The sequence below is a fragment of the Diceros bicornis genome, chromosome 5 (genome assembly GCF_020826845.1).
Source record: "Diceros bicornis minor isolate mBicDic1 chromosome 5, mDicBic1.mat.cur, whole genome shotgun sequence".
Lineage (NCBI taxonomy): Eukaryota > Metazoa > Chordata > Mammalia > Perissodactyla > Rhinocerotidae > Diceros > Diceros bicornis.
In genome coordinates, this window is record NC_080744.1 from 17,730,646 (window position 1) to 17,755,218 (window position 24,573).

General features: G+C 41.0%; 2 protein-coding genes across 6 annotated transcripts in view; one reads left to right on the plus strand and one right to left on the minus strand.

Moving 5' to 3' along the window:
- STRN3 (striatin 3) overlaps positions 1-1,775 on the plus strand; it is a 110,027-nt gene extending 108,252 nt beyond the window's left edge. For all 3 annotated transcript variants that reach the window (XM_058540780.1, XM_058540778.1, XM_058540779.1), the window contains one exon: positions 47-1,775. In XM_058540780.1, the coding sequence (XP_058396763.1) occupies positions 47-216 (170 nt within the window). In that variant the 3' untranslated portion in view covers positions 217-1,775. The remainder of the gene's footprint in view (positions 1-46) is intronic.
- Positions 1,776-4,152: 2,377 nt separating this feature from the next.
- Positions 4,153-24,253, minus strand: COCH (cochlin). 3 transcript variants are annotated; one of them, XM_058540794.1, is made up of 12 exons: positions 24,051-24,253; positions 17,612-17,667; positions 17,481-17,525; positions 15,242-15,398; positions 14,288-14,421; positions 13,709-13,771; positions 12,962-13,006; positions 12,717-12,864; positions 10,063-10,166; positions 9,136-9,362; positions 8,442-8,958; positions 4,153-5,724 (listed from the first exon to the last, which is right to left on the minus strand). In XM_058540794.1, the coding sequence occupies exons 1-12, from the start codon at positions 24,158-24,160 to the stop codon at positions 5,549-5,551; spliced, it is 1,782 nt and encodes a 593-aa protein (XP_058396777.1). In that variant the 5' UTR covers positions 24,161-24,253; the 3' UTR covers positions 4,153-5,548. The 3 variants fall into 3 exon arrangements, with proteins under 3 accessions (XP_058396777.1, XP_058396779.1, XP_058396776.1); XM_058540796.1 differs by lacking the exon at positions 24,051-24,253 and adding an exon at positions 17,839-17,963; XM_058540793.1 differs by lacking the exons at positions 4,153-5,724; positions 24,051-24,253 and adding an exon at positions 7,745-7,780.
- Between the last annotated feature and the right edge of the window lie 320 nt (positions 24,254-24,573).

Consider the following 24,573-nt stretch of genomic DNA (forward strand, 5'->3'; position numbering starts at 1 on the left):
TAAAAGAATTATTACTCGATAATATAGTTTATTTGTTCTTTTACAGGCCATGACTGTTCTATTAGATTGTGGAATTTGGACAGCAAGACATGTGTACAAGAAATAACAGCACATAGGAAGAAATTAGATGAATCAATTTATGATGTTGCTTTCCATCCATCAAAAGCATATATTGCCAGTGCAGGAGCTGATGCCCTTGCCAAAGTGTTTGTGTGAATCGACAAAAACTCACATCATAACAACAGATTTGCTTGGACAGAAAGAGGGTCTGCATCACTGCCATCAAAAAGGTTACTGATATGACACTACATGTGATCTGCCTGGTGAAGGCTATTTAGGGCAGGCATAAATTGGTAGAAATCACATCTTAATGTCAGGCTCATTAATTTAATTGTAATTACTGTATTTTGTGGGACAAAAAAAAGGACTCCAATATTTGTGGCCTGTACTGGATATGAACTGAGCGTATGTCTGTTTTTTAGGTATCTTTAAGCCAATGTGGAGTCTGATCTTACAAAAAGACTTTTATTTTGGACTCTGTGTGCTGCCTTAGGGTTAGGAATGTGGTGCTCTTGTTGGGGGGAAGTGAGCTCCAAGAGTAGCTTTTTTTCATCTCTTAGTGATCTTCTGTTTATCAGTTGAATGCCACAGATTCCCTTTTAAACTTATTTTGCTTTAAAAAAAAAAAAGAAAATTTAACTTAAAATATTTTAGCATTAGTTGCACAAAATGTTTGGATAAAATTCTAGTTTTTATAAGTCTTTTTATATATTTAGCCTGTCACAACAGTGCTCAAGATTATATTGAAGTTTTTCTGCATTATACAACCCTAAAACACAGAGATCTCACTGACCCGCTGCCGTGTAACCACACTCTTTCCTTCTTTTGCCTAATACAGCTCAGCTAAGTCCTTCCATAAGATGCTAAATCACTTTCATCATCACATAATTGTCTTCATAAACCGAGGACTATTAAGTGTATTAAAACAGTGGGGTTTAGTACTCCAAATGAACTCTCTAGAAAAAAAAACCCTAATCTTGGCATCCTATCACTATGTGATATTTTGTACATCTTACTGTATTTACAAGTTTATTTATCAAGGATTATCCATCTTGCTAATAGCCTATTATTTATTTCACTTTTTGTTGGTCTTTATATCCTTTTATTAATGTGCTAAAGGAACCTGTATATCTATTTTGGAACTCTTTGAATAGTCTAAAATAGACTAAAAATGGAATATTTTATAGTTTGAGTTACAAACCAAGGTGATTCTCCCCAGATACATATCTTGGTTTACCATGATTCCAAACAAAACTCTGTTGTTTAAAAATATTTGGAGTAAAATTTTATTTGCATTACAAATAGGATACAAAAATAGTTGAATCAGGATACAGAAATCTGCTGTGTTTGGACTAGTCATCCCTGTTTTATTTTTTCAGATGTGCTTAATTTTATGGTGTAACTAAAGATTTTGTTTGTGTAATGCATGATTAAGACAATAAAGTATTTTTTCTAGTCTTCCAAAAAACTTTTCTGATCAGTTTGCGAGTTTTGATGAGTTTTGTAAGGTTTTTGTTTTACAAACTATGAATCAGCAAATTTTTAAGATTGTACCACATAGCAAACGTACAGCTGTTGAAAAATAATGTATATAAAATGCATATAATAAATATTAAATTGTGTTACCTGTAAGTTACTGTTGGCTACATTATTTTGTGTTGAATAATAAAGTGCAATACTTGACTCTCCATCATTAAAGTAGGAAATGGAGATGATTTCTCAGTGAGTCCTTCATTTTTATGCTGTTCTTTTTAACTTTGTACTGTTTGTTGATATTCTAATAAGGTTAGAACAGTTAACACTTTTCAGAATGCCTTTCTAAGTATTTCACGCCATCTGGGGATAAAAAAATCTTCTACTGAAATAAGTTAGATAATTCAAAATAACCAAAAAATGCAGAGATGCAGTTTTAAATCATTTCTTTAGACATCTTATTACTTTATTAAATCTGAATTTCAGTTAATAGTGTTGTCGTTCCTGTATAGTCATACCTGTTCTCACAACAAAGTTCAGCAGAGAATAAACTGCATTATTTATTAATAAAAAGTCCTTATAAATAATGTTAAATATTAATATCTTGAAACTTTTTCCTTCAACAAGGTAATATCCTTTTTCTTTGAAGGAAATTAGAAATGGAATTGGAAGGTAACATTAGAAAACTTATGTGGCAAAATTTTGTTTGAATGCCTGCTGCAAAAAAAAATTACATTGTGTGTACAGTGAGAAATTTGATCTACCATAAAAATCCAAGTGCCAATTTTAGTCATTGCTGGTGAAACAGAGTTTTCAGAAATTTTCTTAAAATACTAGTTTTTTGCCTTTTTGAACTGAAGATTCAACTTAATAAATTAAAAGGGCACTTTTCTCCTCCTCCTCTTTTTTTTTTTTTTTTTTTTTGTTGAAATAATTTAACAAGCTTTTCCAAAGCTAGTGTTGTTTCTGGCAGCTATTCCAAACCAATGCATTTAGTGTTTAACTGAAATGTGATTACCATTATTGCAATGCATAAACATTCACCTCTTTTGGAATGTATTAAAACTGAAATGAATAAAAATTAGTATATATGTTTATTTTTCTCTTATCTACTTTGGTTGTATTTTTCTCTACAATATTAAATATTTGGAAGAGACTAAATGGATGCAGAAAGAATGTCTTATTTTCATTTTATTTATGTGCTTCCATTTGTGACTTATGGGAAATTACAAAGATTCTTTGACTATTCTGTGGTGCTTTATAAAAGTTTAAGAATTTTTTATATACCAACTTTAATATGTACTTTTCTCATATTTCAGATTTTTTAAGTTATCCACTGAAGACTAACATCTCATTTAACGTGTTAAGTTGTAAATGGGCTAGCATATTTGAAATTTAGAGGTGCCTGCTAAAATGGATTATAATATATCATTTTGAAAATTCTCTTTACTCTCTACTTTTCATTTGTTAACCCTTTATTATGTTTACTTATAAAAAATAATTGATAGTAACTTAATAAAGTGCTCATTTCTGCTCTCTTGCTGATCTTTAAGTCAAAGTAGCTTCCCTGATTACTTCAGGTGCCTCAAAACTTTGTTCTTTATGAAGTTAGAGAAAAAGCATTTTTAAAAGGGCTAAAGACTAGAGGCTTGGTTTTCATTTAAGATAAATTTTTTTTTTTTTTTGAGGAAGATAGGCCCTGCACTAACATCTGTTGCCAATCTTCCTCTTTTTCTTTTTTCTCCCCAAAGCCCCAGTACATAGTTGTGTATCACAGTTGTAGAGTTGTAGCTCTTCTATATGGGACACCACCTCAGCATGGCTTGATGAGCGGTTGAGTAGGTCTGTGCCCAGGATCTGAACTGGCAAACCCCAGGCCAGTGAAGCAGAATGCATGAACTTTACTGCTACGCTACCAGACTTGCCCCTAAGTTTAATTTTTTAGAGTGGTGCTCTCGACAGAATTTGTGGTCTGTTTACTGGGGAGAAATCATGGTGTTAAACTCATTTTTGTTGTTTATGAAAATTCTTGTTACATGAATTGATTATATTTGCAAGCTTTTAATAAAGGGGGAGTGGTTTATTGTCTTCCCATAACTCCACTTTATCAAATTTTTATGTAGTGTCAAAGGCAATTTCAGTTCTTCCTCTCCGATACATAATCCTTTCATTCCCTTTACACAAGCTGCAAAATTTTTACACCCAGAAGATTTACTGGAGTATCTATATTATTCCAACCAGTTAACACCTTTTTCAGGCCAGCTGGTTGTAGACCATTTCAGATAGGATCAGTGTATATGTAAAGAGAGACAGGGTGGCAAGTGGATGCGGGAGGACAGGTGCTGTCTTTAGAGAAGATAGGCAGGAAGGGATGACAGAACACCTCTGAGGGGAGAGTTCTTGGTGAGGTAATGATAATTACATTAAGGGAGTTCTGATCGCTTTTCTTAGGAACCAACTTCACAAGCGTAAGTAAAAATAATGTTAATTACAAAATATTTTTGTTGAACCATGTAAACCAAAACATCTTATACTGTTTAACCTGGTAGTGGCTGTAATGCCTAGAACAGTAGACACTCAAATAATTGAATGAAAGAGAAAATGAACATACTTAGTCTTATTGCATGATTTTAAGAAAAAAATTCAGATTGGTCTTATTGCATGATTTTAAGAAAAATTCAGATTGGTCTTTTCACATGAATTAGTGAATGTAGAATTTCTGCCATGTCCTAGGGCGAGACACTTGGAATAATAAAAGTAAGGCAGCTTAGAATAATAGTCACTAGCAGTTTTATTGCTTAAAGAGTCAAACTACAATATTTTTTTCTGAAGTTCTGCTATTTGCAATGTCTTTTCTTTAAAGCTAAATGTTTATAAGTGGTAAGTAAAAATTTACCAACAACACTTTTTTCAGTACATGGATGACTGCTTTAGAGTACAAGCCAAATGTATCTATACACATATAAAATTATTTTATTTTTTTTCCCGCAAAGCCCCAGTAGATAGTTGTATGTCATAGCTGCACATCCTTCTAGTTGCTGTATGTGGGACGCAGCCTCAGCATGGCCGGAGAAGCGGTGCATCGGTGCGCGCCCGGGATCCAAACCCGGGCCCCCAGCAGCGGAGCGCACGCACTTAACCGCTAAGCCATGGGGCCGGCCCAACACACACAAAATTGATATAGAAAAATACCAAGCAATCCTGCTGTCTTATTCAGTGTGATATTTCACTTATAAGTTATTACGAAAATATACTACAAAAGAAGCTTGATACCTAATTCCATTCCATTTCTTCTATAATTATTAATAACTATTGTTGGTTTTAAGACATCTACTTGGGTCAAAATATTTATATTTTGGGGCTGGCCCGGTGGCATAGCAGTTAAGTGCACACGCTCCTGCTTTGGTGGCCGAGGTTCATGGATTAAGATCAGGATCTTAATCCTGCGTTGGCGTGGACCAACGCACTGCTTGTCAGGCCATGCTGTGGCGGCGTCCCATATAAAGTGGAGGAAGATGGGCACGGATGTTAGCCCAGGGCCAATCTTCCTCACACACAAAAATTATATTTGAACAAAGAGCTGTTTTCTATTTAAGTTTCTCTTTTGTTTTCCTTATATATTTAATACAGAATGATTAGAGAAGGAATGTTGCTTTTTGGTCTAAGTATCAGATTCTTTTATTGAGCTATGGAATTTGCATGTCTATACATTTAATACTCATGTTAGAACAGAACTTGTAAGATTTTAATCCATGATATTTCCTCTTTCCTGAGTATCTAAGGGTCATGATTATGAAGCCTCAGCAGAGTGTTTGGAACAATTAAGTCTAAGTCGTAATTAGAAGGTAGTAGCTTTAAATGAATGCTTATTTGCTTAAAACAGTTGCCATCTTGAATATAACAGTTGTGTATCTGATCCTAGTATGTTATATAGTATTTCAGTATTATGAGAATATAACTTATACATTATATCCCATTGCACTTTGTCTTTCAGTTGTCAAAACATGACTGACCATTATTGCTGGGATTCTAAGAAATCTCTACAAATTCCTCTGATGACGTCGGAAACAATTGGTTCTAATCCTGTGAACTCTCTTGTGAAGAAAGCATGCGACTCCTTTGGTTTAGAGGCCATATCTTTCAGGTCATCCAGAGGTGCCCAAGCCACACCAACAGAGAAGATGGTGATACCTACAATGGAAACATTACGTGAATTAAAGCGAAGTTGCATCTCATATATATAAAATTAACGTGTGTACCTTTCTCATACATTAGTACACAGTTGAGAAAACTGCCTGGTAATGTCTGAAGAACTAAATCCCCTGTACCAAATTGTTAGGTAGGTTTTAATAGTCATGATGAGAATGGCTAAGCAGTTTGGTGTAAACCAGAAGCTTTGCCATCAGTGTAATTTACCACATTAACAGATAAATCATATGATCTTACATAGTAAAAAAGTTTGATAAGGTTCAATATCCATCATGATAGAACATAGTAAGCTAGAAATAGAAGGAAACTTTAATCTGACAAAAAATCTAAAAATATATATATCAAAATCCTACAGCAAACATACTTAGTGAGATGGTAAAAACATGCCCTCTGAGACTGGCATGAGAAAGGACTGCCTGCTGTCATTACTTTGATTAGTCATTATACTGGAGTCACAGCCAGGACAATGTAAATGGTGGAAGTTTTCTAAGGCTGCATTGTCTGGAGGAATGGTGACTAGTCCTCTGTGAATAATGTAACTGTTTCTTCCATTTCAATCTTTATATGTTACAGTGGCACACCAATAGTCAGAAATTGTCAGTCTTTAATCCCAAAGCAGAAATCTTCTGGTGATAAAAACAGCCAAAGAGAAATATCTATGAAGGTGGGATTTCTTCCAGTTACATGAGGCATTCTGTCTGCAATCCCTTGAGCTGCTAGAAGATTTTCACTCCAACTGTACATTTTGGTTAGGGTGATATTACGTCAGTTTGATTCACCTCATTCCCAATTGTAGAAGTTGTGGTTTAGCAGATTCTTAGTGAAGACTACCATCTATCTTCTGGGTGAAATTCCCCATAACGTTTTGAGAGTTTCTGAAATAGTCCCCTCCTATTCAAGGCTTCTAGTGGTATACAGTGCTCAGAGTTGTGGATACTTAAGATATAAACAGGTTTATTTGTAAATAAGTAGGTTTATGATGTAAAAGCTAATTGAAACAATTGCTGATTTATCACCATCAGCCAATCCTCCTCTCTCCCTGGCAAAAGAGAAAAAGTAAATTTTCCTTCCCTTAAATTTTTCTCACTTTTCGTTCTGCATTCAAGCTCAGATTATTTAGCTCAGAGGCCCAGTATATAAAATACAGTTAAAAAAAAAGAATTGTGACGTAGCCCTGAAAGCCTACCCTATTTCTTGGCTTTTGTTAACTTTCATTTTACTATCACGAAAGGATAACTTTCATGAAAATAGTGTGGCCCAACCTCCTGGGGAAGTTCAATTAATCACACAGGGAAAATATATTTGAATTAATCTGGTTCACTTTATTTAGCCTGAATCCAATCCTGTTAACCATAAATTAGTTCAGTAAGCTGTGTTTTTAAGGAGTATGATAGCCAACAGGTCTTCAACGTAGATTAGTAGCTGATGTATAAAATAAGCCAGGTGTATCAAAATAAGCCAATGTATAGTAGCTTGAATTGCATGTATCAGTTGTCTGTACTACTTAATAAAAAGTAGTTTTATTAATTTATAATTACTATGTAATAAAAAAAATCTATAAAAGTACATAAACGCATTAGCAGAGGTGCTAATAAATGTACAAAAGGAAAAAGGTTAAATCATTAGGAATTAAATAGAGAAAAGTACAGAAGAGTGTAGAAAAATGCAAGGCTGCTAATTCCCCCCTCCCCAAGTTAGCATTTTTGTTTGTTTAAATATTATCAGACTCCAGTCACTCAGTTTTTATCCCAGGAAAGGGAACCTCAGCTTTACGTTGGCCTATTTGATCTCAGCAACGCATTATGCTAATGTCCTCAGGAACTAGTGGCCTTTGTCAAAAGTAATATTAAGGTTGGGATAAGGGTGGTGGCCGGCCCCGTGGTGCAAGAGGTTAAGTGCACACACTCCACTTAAGCGGCCCGGGGTTCACAGGTTCGGATCCTCGGCGCGGACGGACGCACCGCTTGGTAAGCCATGCTGTGGTGGTGTCCCATATAAAGTAGAAGAAGATGGGCATGGATGTTAGCTCAGGGCCACTCTTCCTCAGGAAAAAAAAAAAAAGGAGGATTGGCATCAGATGTTAGTTCAGAGCTAGTCCTCCTCACAAAAAAAAAAAAGGGGGGATAAGGGAGAAAGAAAACCTTTTCATGTGTGTTCATTATCTCAAGAAAAAGACACCAGAAAGGAAGTTTAGATGGAATGGGATTCAAGTCTTTATGGGTAACCTTATCATCTAGAAAACTCATGCCAGACTGAAAACTACTAAAAAAGAGTTATGATAAATTATCAAATAGAGTCATAGTAAGTTGTTATAAACTGTGATTTGGGGAGGAATATATTCCAAGTTTGAGCCAAATGTGAGCACCTCTAACATATTTCTTTGACATATGACATGGTTCTCATGGCAATTACAACAATACAGTGGTTAGGAGTGTGGACTCAGCCAGACTGCTTGGGTTTGAATATTGGCCTCACCACTTACTAGCTGTGTGATTTTGAGGAAGTTTCTTATTTGTAGAATGAGATTAGTAGGGCTGCTTTGACAATTAAATCAGTTATATTGGGTAAAGCTCTTAAGAACAACGACTGCCACACTGTAGGTGTTTGTTCAATAAAATAAATGCGTAAGTTTATATTTACTCCTAAAATTCACTGAACCCCTCTTCAGTTCCTTCCCAGTCAAAGGACGAGGACCTTACCTGCATCATGCGCAGCAGCAGCAGGGCCTCGAACATCATCATAGGACTGCCCATCTGTGACAATTACCAGGAAGTTCTTGTTGGGGCTGTCCCTCATGGGACCAAACACATTTCTAACAGTAAAGGAAATGGCATCACCAGTAGCTGTTCCACCACTCATATAGCGGATGTTTCTGATAACGGCTAGGACATTTTCTTTGGTGCTATAGTCAGTGAAACTGAATTCTGTGCGCTGATCATAGGTGAACTGTACAGCAGCTATCTTGGCACCAATGTCTGAGATTTCAAAAGTCTTGGCTATGTTGGAAACAAATTCAAGCATGAGGCGGAAATTACTGTCCCCAACACTGCTGGAGCCATCAATTAGAAAGGCAATGTTCACTGAGTTATAACAGGTCTTGCTGCACATCATTTGCTCGTGAGCGCAGAGCTTCTGGACCAGAGGCTTTACATATTTTGTGGTGCCAAACCAGTTGGGCATGTGGTAAGAGAAGAAGCCATTATTCCGACAGACAGCCTAATGGAGGAGACACATAAAAGATATCCAAAGGGATCAAAAGTTGTTTCTTAAAAACTATGAAAACATTAAATCTTGAATGTTCAAAGTTAATCCAGGTATGGGACAGTCGGCACCACACCTCGAGGTCCAAGATTGAATCACTACCATAACAGAAGACACCCTTCACCTCCTTACCTTGTCAACAAATGCAACATCCTGAACCATCCCCAGTTCTTCAGGGATAGGCTTAGCCACAGAAACTATGAATACATTGACACCAAACTCTCTGGCCACAATGCCTGCTTCCTCAATATCATCAGAAGGCCAGCCATCAATAAATACCACCACCACTTTGGGGATCCCTCTTCTCACTCCAGTCTCTGCTGTGAAGAATTTCTGGGCAGTGTGCTTCAAGGCTTTTCCTAGGTTTGGAAAAGAAGCAAAATGGAACAGCACAACTTCTCAAATGACATTTCTATTTCCCTGTACCAATTTGATGCCACCAACTTTAAGAACTCAGTTCTATAGTAGATGGATCAGATAGGAAAGTTGAATTATCCATCAGGCCTAGTTTTTGTCATCACCACCCACACTGCTTCCCCCATCACCTCTCAGAAGCCTCACACCTTTTTTCCTACATCAATCACCAGTGAGAAACACAAAACTGACTCCTACTCCTGTACTTTGCTCTCTATCTAGCCCTTTAGTGACTGATGAGTTCCTTTAAGGACTCAGAGCAAGAAGTCTCCCTTCAGAGGGTCCACAGTGCTACTCTAGTTCTTTCTGCTACATCTGCATTCATTAGATAAGTCTGTTGATCTTCGCTTCTTTTTAACATTCTAAACAGGTACTTCTCTAAAGTGATATCTGCCCTGTCCAAAGTAAGGATTATAAATCACAATGATTTATATTTTTAAAAAATAAGCAATACCAATTAACCCTTTGGTATATTTTCCATTATAAATTGAATATCTCAGATAATCAAGTGCAGACCTAGCTAAGATTTCAGTGCCTGGAGGAAGTGTGTCACATCTTCTATAAAAATAGCATAATGCTGTTTTACATGTCTGGTCATTCATAACCCTCTCCTGTGTTACCTGCCAGGTGCCAGAGTCTACTTACCTGTATTGGAGTTACCCCCTCTGAAACCTACTTCCTTTATGGCAAACAAAACATCTTTGGCTGATGTAAAGTTTTTCAAGTAAAATTCTATTTTGGGATGTTCACTAAGTGGAAAAATGAAAAAATGTTATCCAGGGAGAATTGGAAAGGTAAAAACAAATAAGCAACATTATATACCTTAAAAAAAAAGTCTTTAAATTGGACAATGCCCAAGTTTCTTTCTCATTCCCACAGTATACAGTCAACTGAGGCCTTGCATCCTTACTTGAATTTTTAGGGATCTTTCAGAAATGTAACAAAAACAATTGCTACCTTGAACATTTGTTATATTGTGGGTAATATGCTAAATACACATTACATGTATAATTTCATTTCATCATAACTGTACAAGGTAGAAATTATTATATAAATGAAGGAAAAGGCTCAGAGCATTCAGGTAATTTGCCCAACGAAACATAGTCACATTGTAAATTCAGGTTTATCTGGCGCCAAAGTCCATGCCTAAACTATATGAAGCACCTGAAACCAGGCTTGGCTCAGGGCACTGGGCTTATGGGAAGTCTGCAGAGTTGGGCACTGGAAAGGTGGAAGGTGGCTGGGTGTGAGGCGAGGTCTGCTCCAGAGGGGAGTCTGGAAGCACTGAACATTCTGGGTCTATTAACCCAGGTCTGTGAAGAGGCAATTTCAATGACACTAAGGCCAACATTTTAAAAATGAGAAAAGTTATAAGGAAACGAATTATAAAGTATTGCAATATTGAATTTTTCTTATAATGATATTGACACTTGCCAATCTTAAAATTATGTATCTTGTAAGAGATTTGGGATTTTCCACATTTAGTAGTAAAAGAATTTCAGCTCACTCTTATAACTACTCTGTGTTCATTAGAGACCATGTTGAGTAAAAACAGTTAAAGCACAATTTCTTGTTTTTAGATATGTCAATATTTCATAAGTACAAAATTTTAAGATCTTAGCATTATCAATTGCCATTAAGTCAAGATTTTTGAGGGACAAGTATAGCACTGACTGTATTTCTGCATACCTGGTGGTATGATTGGACAATTTCTGTATACCTGGTGGAATGATGGGTCACAAAATCAGATTTCATAGGGTGATAGTCTTTTCACTTTTATAGTCACTTTTCAACTAATCAAATTATGATTTATGAGATTTAGTCTTATTTTTGCATCCTTAATGACATATTCTGTTATTCTGCTGAAATATAAACTCTTGATACAGTTTTTCTATTCTAATGTTTTTCCTAAAATAGAAAAACTATAAACCAGGAAATTTATAGAGAAGCTAGTTTTTGTATGAACCTATAAGGTAGTATAGCTTTGAAAAAGAATTGGGTAAAAATAGCAAAGAAAAAATATAAGAAGAAAAGTACTGAAGGGAATTTGCCCTATGGGATGTTAAAATGTACAATAAAGCTACAATAATCAAAGCATTATATTAAAGATGTAAGAATTAGTATATGCATCAAAGAAACAGACTTGCCAAAACTTGCATATAAAATTGATATCACAGATCATTGGAATAAGAAGATCATTTTTTTTAAAGGTGTGGGACAAATGATTAAATTATGTAGAAACCCACAAAGTTAAATTCTCACACCAAAAAAATTTTATCTAAATTAAGAACCAATTGTAAAAAATAACATAAGAACAAATGAAATATAAATTAATATTTGTAATAGTAGTAGGGACACCTTTACACATTGCTGATGGTAGTTTAAACTGGGTGAACTTTCTAGAAAGCAATTTAACTGTTTATATCAGAAGCCTTAAAGACATCAGAACCCTTTGACCCAATCTCGCTTCTAGGAATGTAGCCTAATGAACTAATCAAAGATGGCACAAGGATGACATAACAATGTTCATCACAGTGCAATGCGTAATGGTGAAAAAGCAATAGAATAATCATGCAAGGGAAGATTATGAAACATTTTTTGAAGAATATTTGTGATATGGTAAAATGCTCAAAATACCAAGGGGTGAAAACACATGGCATTTAAGTCGGAGCTTTTGAAAAAGAAATACACGTATGTACAATCAAATATTTTCTTAAAATACTGAAAGGAAATAAAACATTTTACAATGATGATCTCTGGGAGGTATATTTGGGAAATTTGTTTTCTTTGTGCTTTATATGTTTTTCAAGCTTTCTGTAGTGAGCATATTATAATCCTAAAAGCCATCAGTGAATATTATTCTCAAATGAATACAATAAGAAGGTCGAGCTTCAGGTCTCCGATCAAAGGAATATGGAGAGAGCTAAAAAGAAGAAGAACAGTACAGGCAGGAGGAATGGATGAGTCACTACTTCTTCCTTCTGTGGAGAGAACTTAGGAATTGAGCAGAGTAGATGTGCAGAGGTCATCGGTATGAGCAACAAGACATTTTAGTCTACCTCTGGTCCTCAAATAGCATATAATTCTCTACATCTTTTTATTCCCAAAAGGAAGCAATTAGACCTACCTAGTCTGTTCAGGCAGGCTTAAATCCTGACTTTACAGTTTGGAAATCCAGACTGTCCACAACTCAATATGTTTATAGTGAACTGAAATAAATGTACCTACTAAAATGATTGATCATTTGTTGTCATTCAAGACATCAGTCAAGTCTCCTCCCACTTTTACAAAGTTGGTACCTGGCTTGAACTAGGCCCACGTGTGGTCCTTCTGTTCCAATTCCCAACATTAGAGCCACCTTCCCAACGAAATTCTTCTGTAGATTAAATCGGCGCTGCCCAATATTAAAACTGCCATCGATCAGAAATGCAATGTCTGCTTTGCAGTCTGTGAACACCCAAACAAGTCTTTTCGTTAGCAGTTTCAAGAGGAGGGAGGGAACAAGAGAGAATGTTATTCTCTCAATGGATATCTGGACTCTTACCTTTATTGCCAGCTTTCTTATTGGGTGTTTTCTTTAGTCGTTTACCTAAAGCAAAGGAAGCACCTGGCATTGGCAAAAGGAAGACAGTTCCATAGCAAGAAGCCCAGATAGGGAAAAGTTCATGACAAGGAGTGTCCTTCTTGAAAACACTTTTTAAAAAAAAATTAATTTCCTCATGATTTTCTGGAGTGGGAAGTAATGCCCTAACAAAGAAGCAAGTCAGGACTGAAGTAGGCCTACATATTTGATATGCCTCCAATCTAGGACTTTGCTATCACAAACTCACAGTTGAGGCAAGATTGGAAACTCAGAGTTAGATTCTAACGTTCTTAATTTCTTTGACTTTAAAGTTGCCACAGTCTTAGAAAAGGAGATCCCTGGCTATTTCTTAAAATATACACACACTAATTCCTTTTATTCACATGACAAATGGAACTGGGAAATTCATGGTACTTTTACTTTGACCCGTTTCTAGGTGTGGTTTATCAAATCAGGGAGAAATGGTAGGACTTCAAGAGAATATTTGGCAGCAGAGTTTATAATTGAAAACAGAAGAAGAATAAGGAATCTGAATAATAAAATTGAAATATAAAATTCCCTATGTAATATACCAGTACACTTAAGATATTTGCTTTGTGTTTAACATCGATTTTTTTAAAAGGAAAGTTTCTATCAACAACACATTCATTCATAACTTCCAAATGCTGTGCCAGGCAACTAGGAGATGATAGGTTCCATATTTCATACCTGTTGGTGGATGTGCTGTGGACACTGCTTGTCCTGTGGCTTCCTGGGTACCACTTTTGCCTTCTGTTAAAATACAGAGAAGACTATGTTTTCCTCTTCCTTATTTTCCATCAAAGCATAATGAATCTAATTTGGAGTTCTTTAGGATGATAAATGTATTAGAATAGTGGCAATTGCAGGAGTAATTGCTGCATGCTAGTTTCAAAGAACCAAAATGGATTCTTATCTATTATATCATATTTTAAAAGGATCACCAAAAATGAATTCACATTCATTCACTAGTGTTTTGATTTAGTGTTGCTTGGTAAATGTCAGATCATTGTGACTGCAGACAATTCAAGTGTCTATTGCCATCTTCCGGCAGCAAGATTATTCTTCCCCCATTCACCCATTTGACTGGAGTAGGTCCTTGACTCTTCGGGTCCCCTGACTCTAATCCACAGTTGACCCCTTCAGTCTTGGTCACAGGTTTTTCCATCAGAGTCAAAGAGGTTCGGCTGAGAAAAGCAGAAAACTTTTTTTTTGGGGGGGGGGAGCATAGTATTTACACAAAAGTAAGAACAATGTAATTGTACCTACTTGTCACTGTGAAAGAAGCAGACCATCTGGAAAGCGTCTGAGACTGGATGCCATTTGCAACTACTGAGGAATAGTTTTCTCGACCTGGGAGGCTATAGATTCGCACAGGTCCCCCTGAGTTGCTGATTACTCCCCTGCAACACCAGAATAACAGCTGAGATTCTATCCACACTTTTCCAGGGGGATCCAACTGACTTAAAGTGCCATGTTGCATCTATTGCTCTGATTAATCAAGAAAATCGTTCAGCAGGGAACTATCTAAGGATGCTGCCAGCCTTTTTAAAAACCTGCTTACACAGGTACAAAATCTGCCTGAGGAAATGGTTTTGTGCTGTCAAACTTCTTAAGTGTTGATAAGAACACACTTGTAGTATCGTGTTCCCTATAGCTCAGAGACTCAGAGTTAAGAGCACCAATTTTCTTAGTTTTCTAAGATAATTTAACTACACGTCCTTGGTCTTCATTTTTTAAAAAAGCATCATAATAGCGATTCTCTTGGAGGATAGCAGAGTGGTGATGCATGTGGGCTCTGGAGGCAGACCTCGGCTTTCAGTCCTGGCTCCAGCACCTGCTAACAACGGTGACTGCGGGAGGGATACTTGACAACTCTCTCAGCTCAGTTTCCTCATCTGAAAATGGAGTCAAATTGTACCTACCTTGTACAGTTGTCACGTAGTAAAAACTCAGTAATATCTTACAGGATTAGAAATGGTTTAGAATCACAGGAGTCTAGCTAACAAGAAATAATGCAATTTGCCTTTAGTCAGAAAGCTTCCCTTGTGTAGCTGGTGTTTCAATGATAGCCAGGAAAGCCTTAAAAATGTATGCATCTTCTAAGGTCAAAATTGGCACCAAAACAAAGAAATGGTATGTGTGTGCAGGGTCCAGACAGCTAAAGAGGGAAAGGAAATCAAGGCACTTGCGTTTCTCTCCCCTTGGCATGTCTGGGCTTACCTGTGGATGGCGGCGCCACATATGCTCGATACAGAAGCATACACGATGTTCCCAAACACGGAGAATTCCTGAAGAGGGCAGTCCCCTGGGCAGAGGACGTCTGCTTTCTCTCTCCTGATGTCCAGGCCTCTGGTAAAGCACGTGATGGTGATGGGAACTGAGGAGAAAGGAGGGAATGTAATAACCGTTCTTAGGACTTTTAGAAGGGTAGGGAGAGGGGGAGCTAGGATGAGATTGAAGCTTTACTTCTCTAATTTCTACACTCCTTGTTAAGAATATTGACTTATGTACCATTCCACACCATTCTAGATTTTAGCAAGCCAAAAATCACGTTTCCAATTTAATCTAACCTTCAGCCACTATAAAGTCTAGTTGGGAGAATTTTCTCAGTTCTCAAACTGATAAGTTTGGAAATACATAATTGGAACTATATCAGACTAGAAAATAACATTAGTCATTGGCCATTTATTAATTCATTCTAGAAATATAAAAACCTCAATTCTGATGACAACTGTGTACATAGTTGCCTGAGGAGAAGATATTAAATCTGGGTTGAGCCTGTGAGGAACATTTTCATAGACACATGCACAAACCACTCTAAGTCATCTTTTGCTTCAGAGGACCATTTACACCAGTTTTCCTCCAAAGGCAGTGCCTTAAAATTATATCTTAATGTAAGCAAACCAGTAAAAAGATGCTTCACTTCACAGAATGTCATTTAGCTCAATCACTCATTTTATAGTTGAAGAAATTAAAGCCATGGGGTTAATTTGCTCAAGGTCACACAACTCAAGGACCGTTCAGCAACTCCTGCAGGACAGGAAACAGGGAGGCTAGTCCCTTCAGAATGGAGCATTTTTATCTGATTATTTCTGCTCCAGATATATCCAGAGAGATATATCAGGCAGTGAATGCATTTTTAGAAAGCACTGTTAACACTCAAGTTTTACACAGTCAATCCCACTACTAAAGAATCAAAGATTTCACTACAAAAGATGTTAGGTAGAGACAAGCCCTTGGTAACGCGTAACAAGATAACATAAAACATGTCAATTCGTCAATTTACTGTGAATATTAAACCAAGAATAATGTTATTAAACACTACTTTCCAAATACAGAAAATTGTGGTTATCTAAACCTTTCTGAAACAGAGGTTAATAATAACAATAATAAACTTTTCCCCAAGACAGAGTAATACTGCCCAGTTGAGCAGCCTGCCTCTGACAAGGACCCTCCTCCAGGAGCTCTCTGTGTGAGCTGTACCCTGGACTGTACACCTCCACGGAAGGGAAGGCAGGATGCCAGGTACCACGCGGATTCCTTAGCTCCGATTGCTGAGGAAGTTAAAATCCTTACCAAAAACAGTAGCCTCATACCTATGGGCCTCATCCCTATTATCAAACAGCCTTAATTCTTCCTCCCATTTGCGGTGGCATCAGAGGCTCTGCTTTTAGCTGCTAACAGACTTTAGTGCGTGTGTGTGTGTGTGTTGGGGGGTGGGGGAGGGCTGAACACAGCCCGGTGCAATACTTACCCTCATTTCTCCTTTCAAGGAAAACAAAGGATAGATTTTGGAAAAGAGTTTGCCTTTTATATTGCAGAAAAAACACCAAACCACACAGCCATACTCAGGCTTTTACATGTGGAACAAACTCTTTTTAGACTCTATCGAATATGAAATGGGCCCACAAATGCTGCTTTTTATAGGGGTCACTCCTAGAAACACAGCCAAGGGGTCACACAAGGTGGGACCACGACATCAGCCTGTCTCTCTGTCTCTCCGTCAGCTCTGATAGCCTGAAGTCCCATCTGGGGGGCTTCTCCTCGAGCTCAAACGCAGGGAACACCCGGGACTAGTGTGCCCCTCGGTGGGACTCAACGAATACACCTGCCTCCACCTTCCGCTGCCCCTGCTCGGCCTGCCGGGGAGCTCGGGCGGGGGATGTGGGTGTGGATGGGGGGAGGCTTCCTTCTCCACGCCGTTGGAAGAATGTCCCCATGGGACCCCAGGACCCCCCTCGCGTAGGAGAAGTGGGTAAGCCGGAGCAGACGTGGGCTGTAGGTATGAAGGGGGGTGCTCCAGGCAGCCGCCCCAACCTCCGCGCCCTCCGGCTCCGGGCCCCGGGCCCCGGGCCGAGGTCCAGCGGCTCGGTCTGAGCGCGCTCCTACCTGCTGGCCCTCCGCCCCTCCCACCGCCTGGACCGAGCCCTGCTTCCCGGGCCGGGAACCCGCAACTCACCGGCTCCCTCGCTGCCCGCGGGCTCCGGCAGCAGCAGACAGACACCTGCGGAGAGAGGACAGCGCGAGGGCTGGCTCCAGCTCCCCCCGGCTCGGCGCCAGGGAAGGGGGCGGGGAGGGGCGCGTACCCACCGAGGCAGAGAACAGGGATCCAGGCTGCAGACATGGTAGTCGGGGGATGCTCGGACCTGGGAGAGAGGGAGAATGCGAGGGAGGCTCCGGGGAACGGGGGCCCCCACGTCCCCAGCACCCCGCGCCCGCCCGCTCCTGAGACCCCGCACTCCTCGGGAACCCAGGACCACCGAAGTGGGGGAGGAGACCGAAGAGGCCGCCGCCCCGGGGCTGGCGCCCCTCTCGACCTGCAGGGGACGCTCGGGCTGCAAATCGAGCCAAACCCAGAGTCGATGTGCAACCCGGGACCCGGGTGGAGCGTGCACTACGAAGACAGACAGGCAGGCTGGGAGCGACAAAGGAGAGACACGGACAGCAGGCGTCAGGGACCCGCACGCCCGCGCCGGACCCGGGCTCCGCACCTGAGTGGGACCCGCCCGGCTGCGCCCGAGTGCGGGGAGCGCGGCTCGCGCCGCTATAAAGGCCGGGCCCGCGCATGAGCACTGGCGGGGCCGCGGGGCGGGGGCTGGAGCCGGGGCCGGGGCCGCGCGGCGACGTCCGGCTCCCCCGACCCCCCGGGGTGAGCCCGCGCCGAGGCGCCTCCCCCTGCGGCGCGGGGCTCCGACACCTGGACGCCGCGCCCGTCCCCGGGGGGGCGCGGGCCGGGTCAGAGTCCCCGAGCCCCCCGGGACCCGGCGTCGGGGGCGTCGGGACGAGCGTGGGCGGCGGGACCGCGCCTGCGGACGCGCCGGGCGAGAGCGAGCCCGGGGCGCCGGGCGGGGAGGCTGCCCCGCTCCCGGGCTGCGAGAGACGGGCGGGCCCGCCGGCGTGCGCCGGCCTCTGCCCCCGCCGAGGGGCCGAGGGCGCGGCCGTGGGCTCCGGAGAGATACCGGCTCCACGCGGCCTCGGAACAGAACTTCCCGTCTCCGTGCTCCTGTTGGAATAGGGTCACCACCTGTAAAGTAAAGCCAGCCTGGGTTTGATAACCGCATGCCCTGGGTTTGTTGGAAACCCTGTGAATTGATTGGTTCTTCTTTGGACCTTGGGATCCAGCCTTCCCACTCGGTTTCTGCTGGAGTCGGATCTTCCCCAGCCCGCTCCCTTCACTGTGATGGGGAGGGCTACGCTGGTGATGCGGCCCGGGCCCCTCATCACACTTTCCTTTTCTTTTTTTCTAGATAGGAGAGATTTATGCTTGATTGCCTTTCCAGATTCCCAGACCTGGTGTCCGTTGTGATTGCACAGAATCTCAGATTTGGTAATGTGGTCTCCCTCTCCTCCGTTTCTCATCCTGGTAACTTTTTACAGATGGAAATGGGAGAAAGAGCAGAATTCACAGGGAGTGTAAGTGACGGACAAATGATCTGCACGGCAGCTGAGGAAGCACCCCCAAACCCAGAAGTGGCACTAGATCGTTTTTTCAAAGTTTTCTTTAGTCCAAAGAATAAGATTTTATTTAGGTCCAAAGAATAACCAATAATTTGTGTGCCATAAAATCCATGCTTTTTAAGTGTACCATTCCGTAATTTTTAGGGAGTTTACAGAGTTGTACAATCATCACTACAATCCAATTTTAGAACATTTCCATCACCCCCAAAAGAATCCCTTCCAGCTGTTGGCAGTCAATCCCCATTCCCACCCTGAGCCCTAGGTAACACTAATCTGCTTCCTGTCTGTATAGATTTGCCTTTTATTGACATTTCATATAAATGAAATGATACAATATATGGCTTCTGTTACTAAGCTTAATGTTTTTGAGGTTTATGCATATTGTAGCATGTGTGGGTACTTCCTTTTTATTGCTGAATTGTGTTCCCATACATTTCTCTTCTGGAGAGAAAGACTAATTAAATAACATTTGTGGGCTGGAAGGTTTTTAATTCTTATTTTCATGTCTGCTTTAAAGATTTAATCCCTTCCGTGGTAGAGAGTTGCTCTTTTCTTAGAAAACCAGTAATGTAGCCACTGCCCCTGATGTTTTCCTTGGGAGAACTTTCAAGCCTTCGGGACGATTAAAGCTGTCTTTTTTATTCTTGTTTATTGAGTGTCCTCAATCAGGGTTGGATAACCTCCTCCAATTAGGCTGGGCAAATTGTCACGATGCTATATAATTAGGGAGCGTTCACCTCCTGGAAAAAAGCTACCACTCCACAGCTCAGCAGGCAGGTGCCCAGTTGGCGGAAGGGGGGTGTGCTGTTCAGAACTCCCGCAGGGCAGCCCTCCAGTGATGTCATTTCACTGAGCCGTTTGGCAGAGTCAAAACTATGCAGCTGTTTCCATGACTGACCCCGAGTCTGCGACTATTAAAAAATAAAGGAAATACCTCATTGAGTTTCATGGTTGTTTACCCAAAGATACATTTTAATTATTTTGTTTTGAAACATTTAAGAGAAGTTGGTCTTGATTTATTTTTCTATTTTGAAAGGCCGACCAAGGAGGGTTGGTGAGAGGGGATGTGATTTCTCATTCTCTCTTAGTTTGTATCTCATGCTCACCAAAGTATACTGAGGGGAAAATATCTGAACTTAAGAGACAATTGCTTCTGCTATGGAAATACCTGAAGAAGAGAGGGAAAGTCAAAGAAATCTGAGTACATCTGACTTAAAAAGACTACTTGTTAAAATAGTGGTTTTGTATTGAATTGAGTGACATTCCAGGGTATTGTACTCCTAGAATTCCTGGTTAGTTTATCCACCTTTAATTAACAGTATTTGATATGCAAAATTTAGACTAACTCGCTGTAGAGCAATGGATTCCTAAGAGCTTTAAAAAGTACTAAAAAGCCAGAGTCCTATGCAGAGAGTCTAATGATACTGGCTGGGGCCAGGGCATTCGAATTTTTAAAGCTCTCCAAGTGATTCTGATGTGCTGCCCATAGGGCCCAACACTGAACTCAATGTTAGAGGTTAAGCTAATAATTCTAATTTTTCATTCTTCTTTCATTATCTTTTCATTAAGATTCCACCTTAAATGTGCCTACTATGTTCCCCTGATAAAACCTGGAAGCATCTTCTGGCCTGATGGTTGTTTAAAAACAATCCGTAACAGAAAGGTTGAAAAGTCAGTTTCAAAAGTGATTTTCCCTGAGTGTGCTGTCTGGTCTCATTTCTAACTTTGTGCAGAATGGACTGGCTTTGTTAAGGGAGTGAGCTGTCTCTACAGCTGACACCTACGTGGCATCTTCAGGCTCCAGGATGCTGCGGACAGCCCTAACAGACTTGCTCAAGAACAGCATGGTTGTCTGATTGGACTTGGCTCATCCCCTACATAGATAAGCCCCTAGTTTATAGGTCCTCTCTCTGTTCTGTTTTTACCTAAGTATGAATCTGGCGTTACCCTGAAGTTTTTATGTTTTTGTTGTTGGTGTTTTATTTTTTAAAGGAATGTCAGTCCTGCCCCACCCCCATATCGTTTAAGCTCCCCTGCAAACTGTTTTTAGCTAACGCAATACATAGTCACTTGGTTTTATTTCGGTTGCAGTGACCTTAAAACCAGTTTGTTCCCTTTAGCACGTGTACGTTTGTCCTGCAGTGTCCCATCAGTTTCTGCAATTAGCTGTAGAACATCATCAGTGTGGAAGCTCCTGTCACCTGTGAGTTGTTTAACCCACATTGATGTTTATTCTAGGTCTAGTTTTCTTGATTCTTTTCCATTGCTCACATCTAATACTAAGCAAGTATGTACGTCTAGCCTTTCAGTTTTGATGATTTCTAACAACAGAATAAATATCCACAGCCTCTGAGGATTGAAAATTAAAAAATTGATTCAGAGAGAACCCTATGACCACTGCAATCACTTTCTTTTCCGGGGCCTCAATTTCCTTTCCTGTAAAGCGAAGGGGCTTAGACCAAGCAATTGGAAGGGACCTTCTACTGGCCACATTCTATGACTGGGTGAATGCTCCCTGGGTGTATATAGGCTTCAAGAGCTGTGCTGTTTTCTGGGGTTTGGAAGGCCTCAGGAAACACTGTCTGTGCCAGCTGGCTCCCAGCGTCCCAGGACCCATCCTTTTTTATGCAAGGTCTCTTTCTATTTACCTCTCACTGGTAAGCTATGGCCTGGGTCATGTTTGCGCCTTATTTAACAAGAAGTAATGGCAGTCACATTGCCACTGGTATGCCACTGGTCCTTCCCTCCTAAGTGAAGAAAGCTGACAGAGAACATCAATTAGTTCTACGAGGCCCAGCGCACATCCCAGGTAAGCTCCTCAAGGTCAAGGATCTTGCTCTGTTTGCTGGTTGCTGTATCCCAGACCCCAGTGAAGTGTCTAGCACATAGTAGGTCCTCAAGAAGTATTTGTTGAATGAATGAATCAATCCTATTCTGTCTTGTCATTTGCTACATTGTATTGATTTTTAAAAACTTTTTATTTTAGAACAGTTTTAGGTTTACAGAAAAATCGATAAGATAGTACAGAGTTCTCATTTACCCACACCCAGTTTCCCCTGTTATTGGCATCTTACATTAGAACGGTACGGTTGTCACAGTTAATGAACCAATACTGCTACAGTTTTATGAACTAAAGCCCATACTTTATTCAGAGTTCCTCAGATTTCCTAATGTCCTCTTTCTGCTCTGGGATCTCATCCAGGATACCACATCACATTTAGTCAGTATGTCTTCTTAGACTCTTCTTGGCTGTGATACTGTCTCAGATTGTCCTTATTTTGATGACCTTGACAGTTTTGAAGAGTCCTGGTCAGGTATTTTGTTCAACGTCCCTCAGCTGGGATTTGTCTGATGTTTTTCTCATCGTTAGACTGGGGTTATGGGTTTGGAGGAGGACCACAGAGGTGAAGGAACATGCTCATCACATCATATCAAGGGTACATACTCTCACATGACTCATCACTGTTGATGGTGACCTTGGACACCTGGCTGAGGTGGTGGTTGTCGGGTTTCTCTGCTGTAAAGTTACTCTTTTGCTCCCTGTTTCCATGATGTCCTCTTTGGAAGGATGTCACTATGTTCAGCCCGCACCTAAGGAGTAGGGAGTTACGTTCAACCTCCTTGAAGGCGGAGTAGCTACGTAAATTATTAGAAATTCTTCTCTGAGGGAGATTTGTCTCTTCTCTTCTACTTATTTACTGTTTGTTTTTTATACATGGCAATTTTTCTCCAAAAGGCTGTAAGCTCCTTGAAGGCGGAGACTATTCCATGTGCTCCTCTATATTCCCAATGACTTGTACAATGCTTTGGAGTATAAGTAGATGCTCAGTCACCAATGTAAAGATGTTCCGTAGCTTCTAGTCCTGGGAGTTTTCTGCTGATGGCTTATCCTTTCTCACTACAAGATCTGGGCCAGAAAGTTGCCCATTTGGCTCTTGACAAAGGTGTAATCAAAACACTACTAATAATAGTGATCCTAACACTGTGTCAAGCTCTTTATACATGTTCTTATAGAATCTTGGCAACATCCCTGCAAGGCAGATGTCATTGTAATTTTATAAATGAACGTACTGATGCCCGATTGATTAAAAGACATGTCCCAAGTCACACAGCTAGAAAGGAGAGCTAGGATTCAAATCTAGGTCTCTAAAGCCCATGCCTGTAACCGTTAGTTTATACTGTGTTTTTCCTCATAATAGCCAAATAAAGCCACAAGGAAGGGTTAGAATAAATGCCGGAAGGTGATGGAAATGACAAGGGCTATGAGAATATGGAAAAAGAGGAAATACATCCCTGTGTGGAAGAGGCTGGTGAGATATTCCAGGCATGTGTGGCCCTTGAGATCTGCTGTGAAATTGATACATCCTCAAGGGGAACACATAATTCATACGTTAGCATAACAAGATAGTTAGAAAATATTATTATGTATTCCAAACACAAATAGAACAGGTTTTGTACATATTCTTAACATTTAGGTCAAGCAGTAATTTCTAAAATATATCTATATGGAGCAAAAGCCCAATGTGAAGTGATTCAGTTAGCTTTTAAGATAGGTGGGCATTAGAGAGAAGTCAAGATGGCGGCGTAGGCAGACTCTGAACTCGCCTCCTCCCGTGGACACAGCCAATTTACAACTACTCGTGGAAAAATTACCCCTGAGACGGAACTGAAAACTGGATAAGAGGAACTCCTGCAACAACGGACAATCCTAACTGAGGTGGAAGAGGCAGAGACTCCCTTCTGGAGAGGAAAAACGCCGCCTTCACAAGCCGCCAGCTTCACGGCTGCCGGGAGCAGCTCACAGGTGCGCACCCTCCCTGGAGGCGCGGGGCCCTGAGCCGGGAGCGCCCCCGCTGTGGGCATATTGTGGACCCAGCACAATCGACACCAGCGGCATAATATCTGGCTGTGCCTGCTGCTAAAGCACTGGGGAGCACCCCCAGAAAACCCGGTTCACAAAGACACTAAAACTGGCTCTTAAAGGGCCCGCGCGCAAACTCACCCATTCCAGAAAGCATCCTAAAATCACCAGAAAGAAAGGTGCACAGTGCTGGGGTGAAAAGAGACTCACCTGATAGGCCCTGAGTGCATCTCGGTGAGGGGTGAGACCTCTCCAGGGACTGGGACATTGGCGGCGGCCATTGTTGTGGCCTGGTGTGGGCGTGCTGAGACAGACGCCATTGGAGTTCTCCCTGAGGCCTGCTAGCCCAGGGTCTACCCCACCCGCTAGAGCACCGATTTAATCCAGCTCAGCCAGGGCAGGCAGCCCACCCTAGAGACTGGCCCCACCCAACAACAAGCTCTCAGGCAACGTGTGGGCCTGCATAGATTGGTGACTGGATTCTCTGCAGCCTGGCAACTGAGCCGACTTTAGTGGGGCAGGGTGTGCACAAGGAGCGGGTGGAGAGTGTGGGGTGGTGGCGGAGTGTGTGGGGCTCCTGCCGTGGAGAGACTGGGTCCGCTTGGGGAGGTAGGGGAGCACATATGGGGCAGGACTATGTTGACTGTGTGTGTGGACCTGTGGGCGGCAGGGCTTGTCAGCTGCAGAAGACTTGTGCTTCTCAAAGACCCACATGGGGGTTTGCCCCACCTTC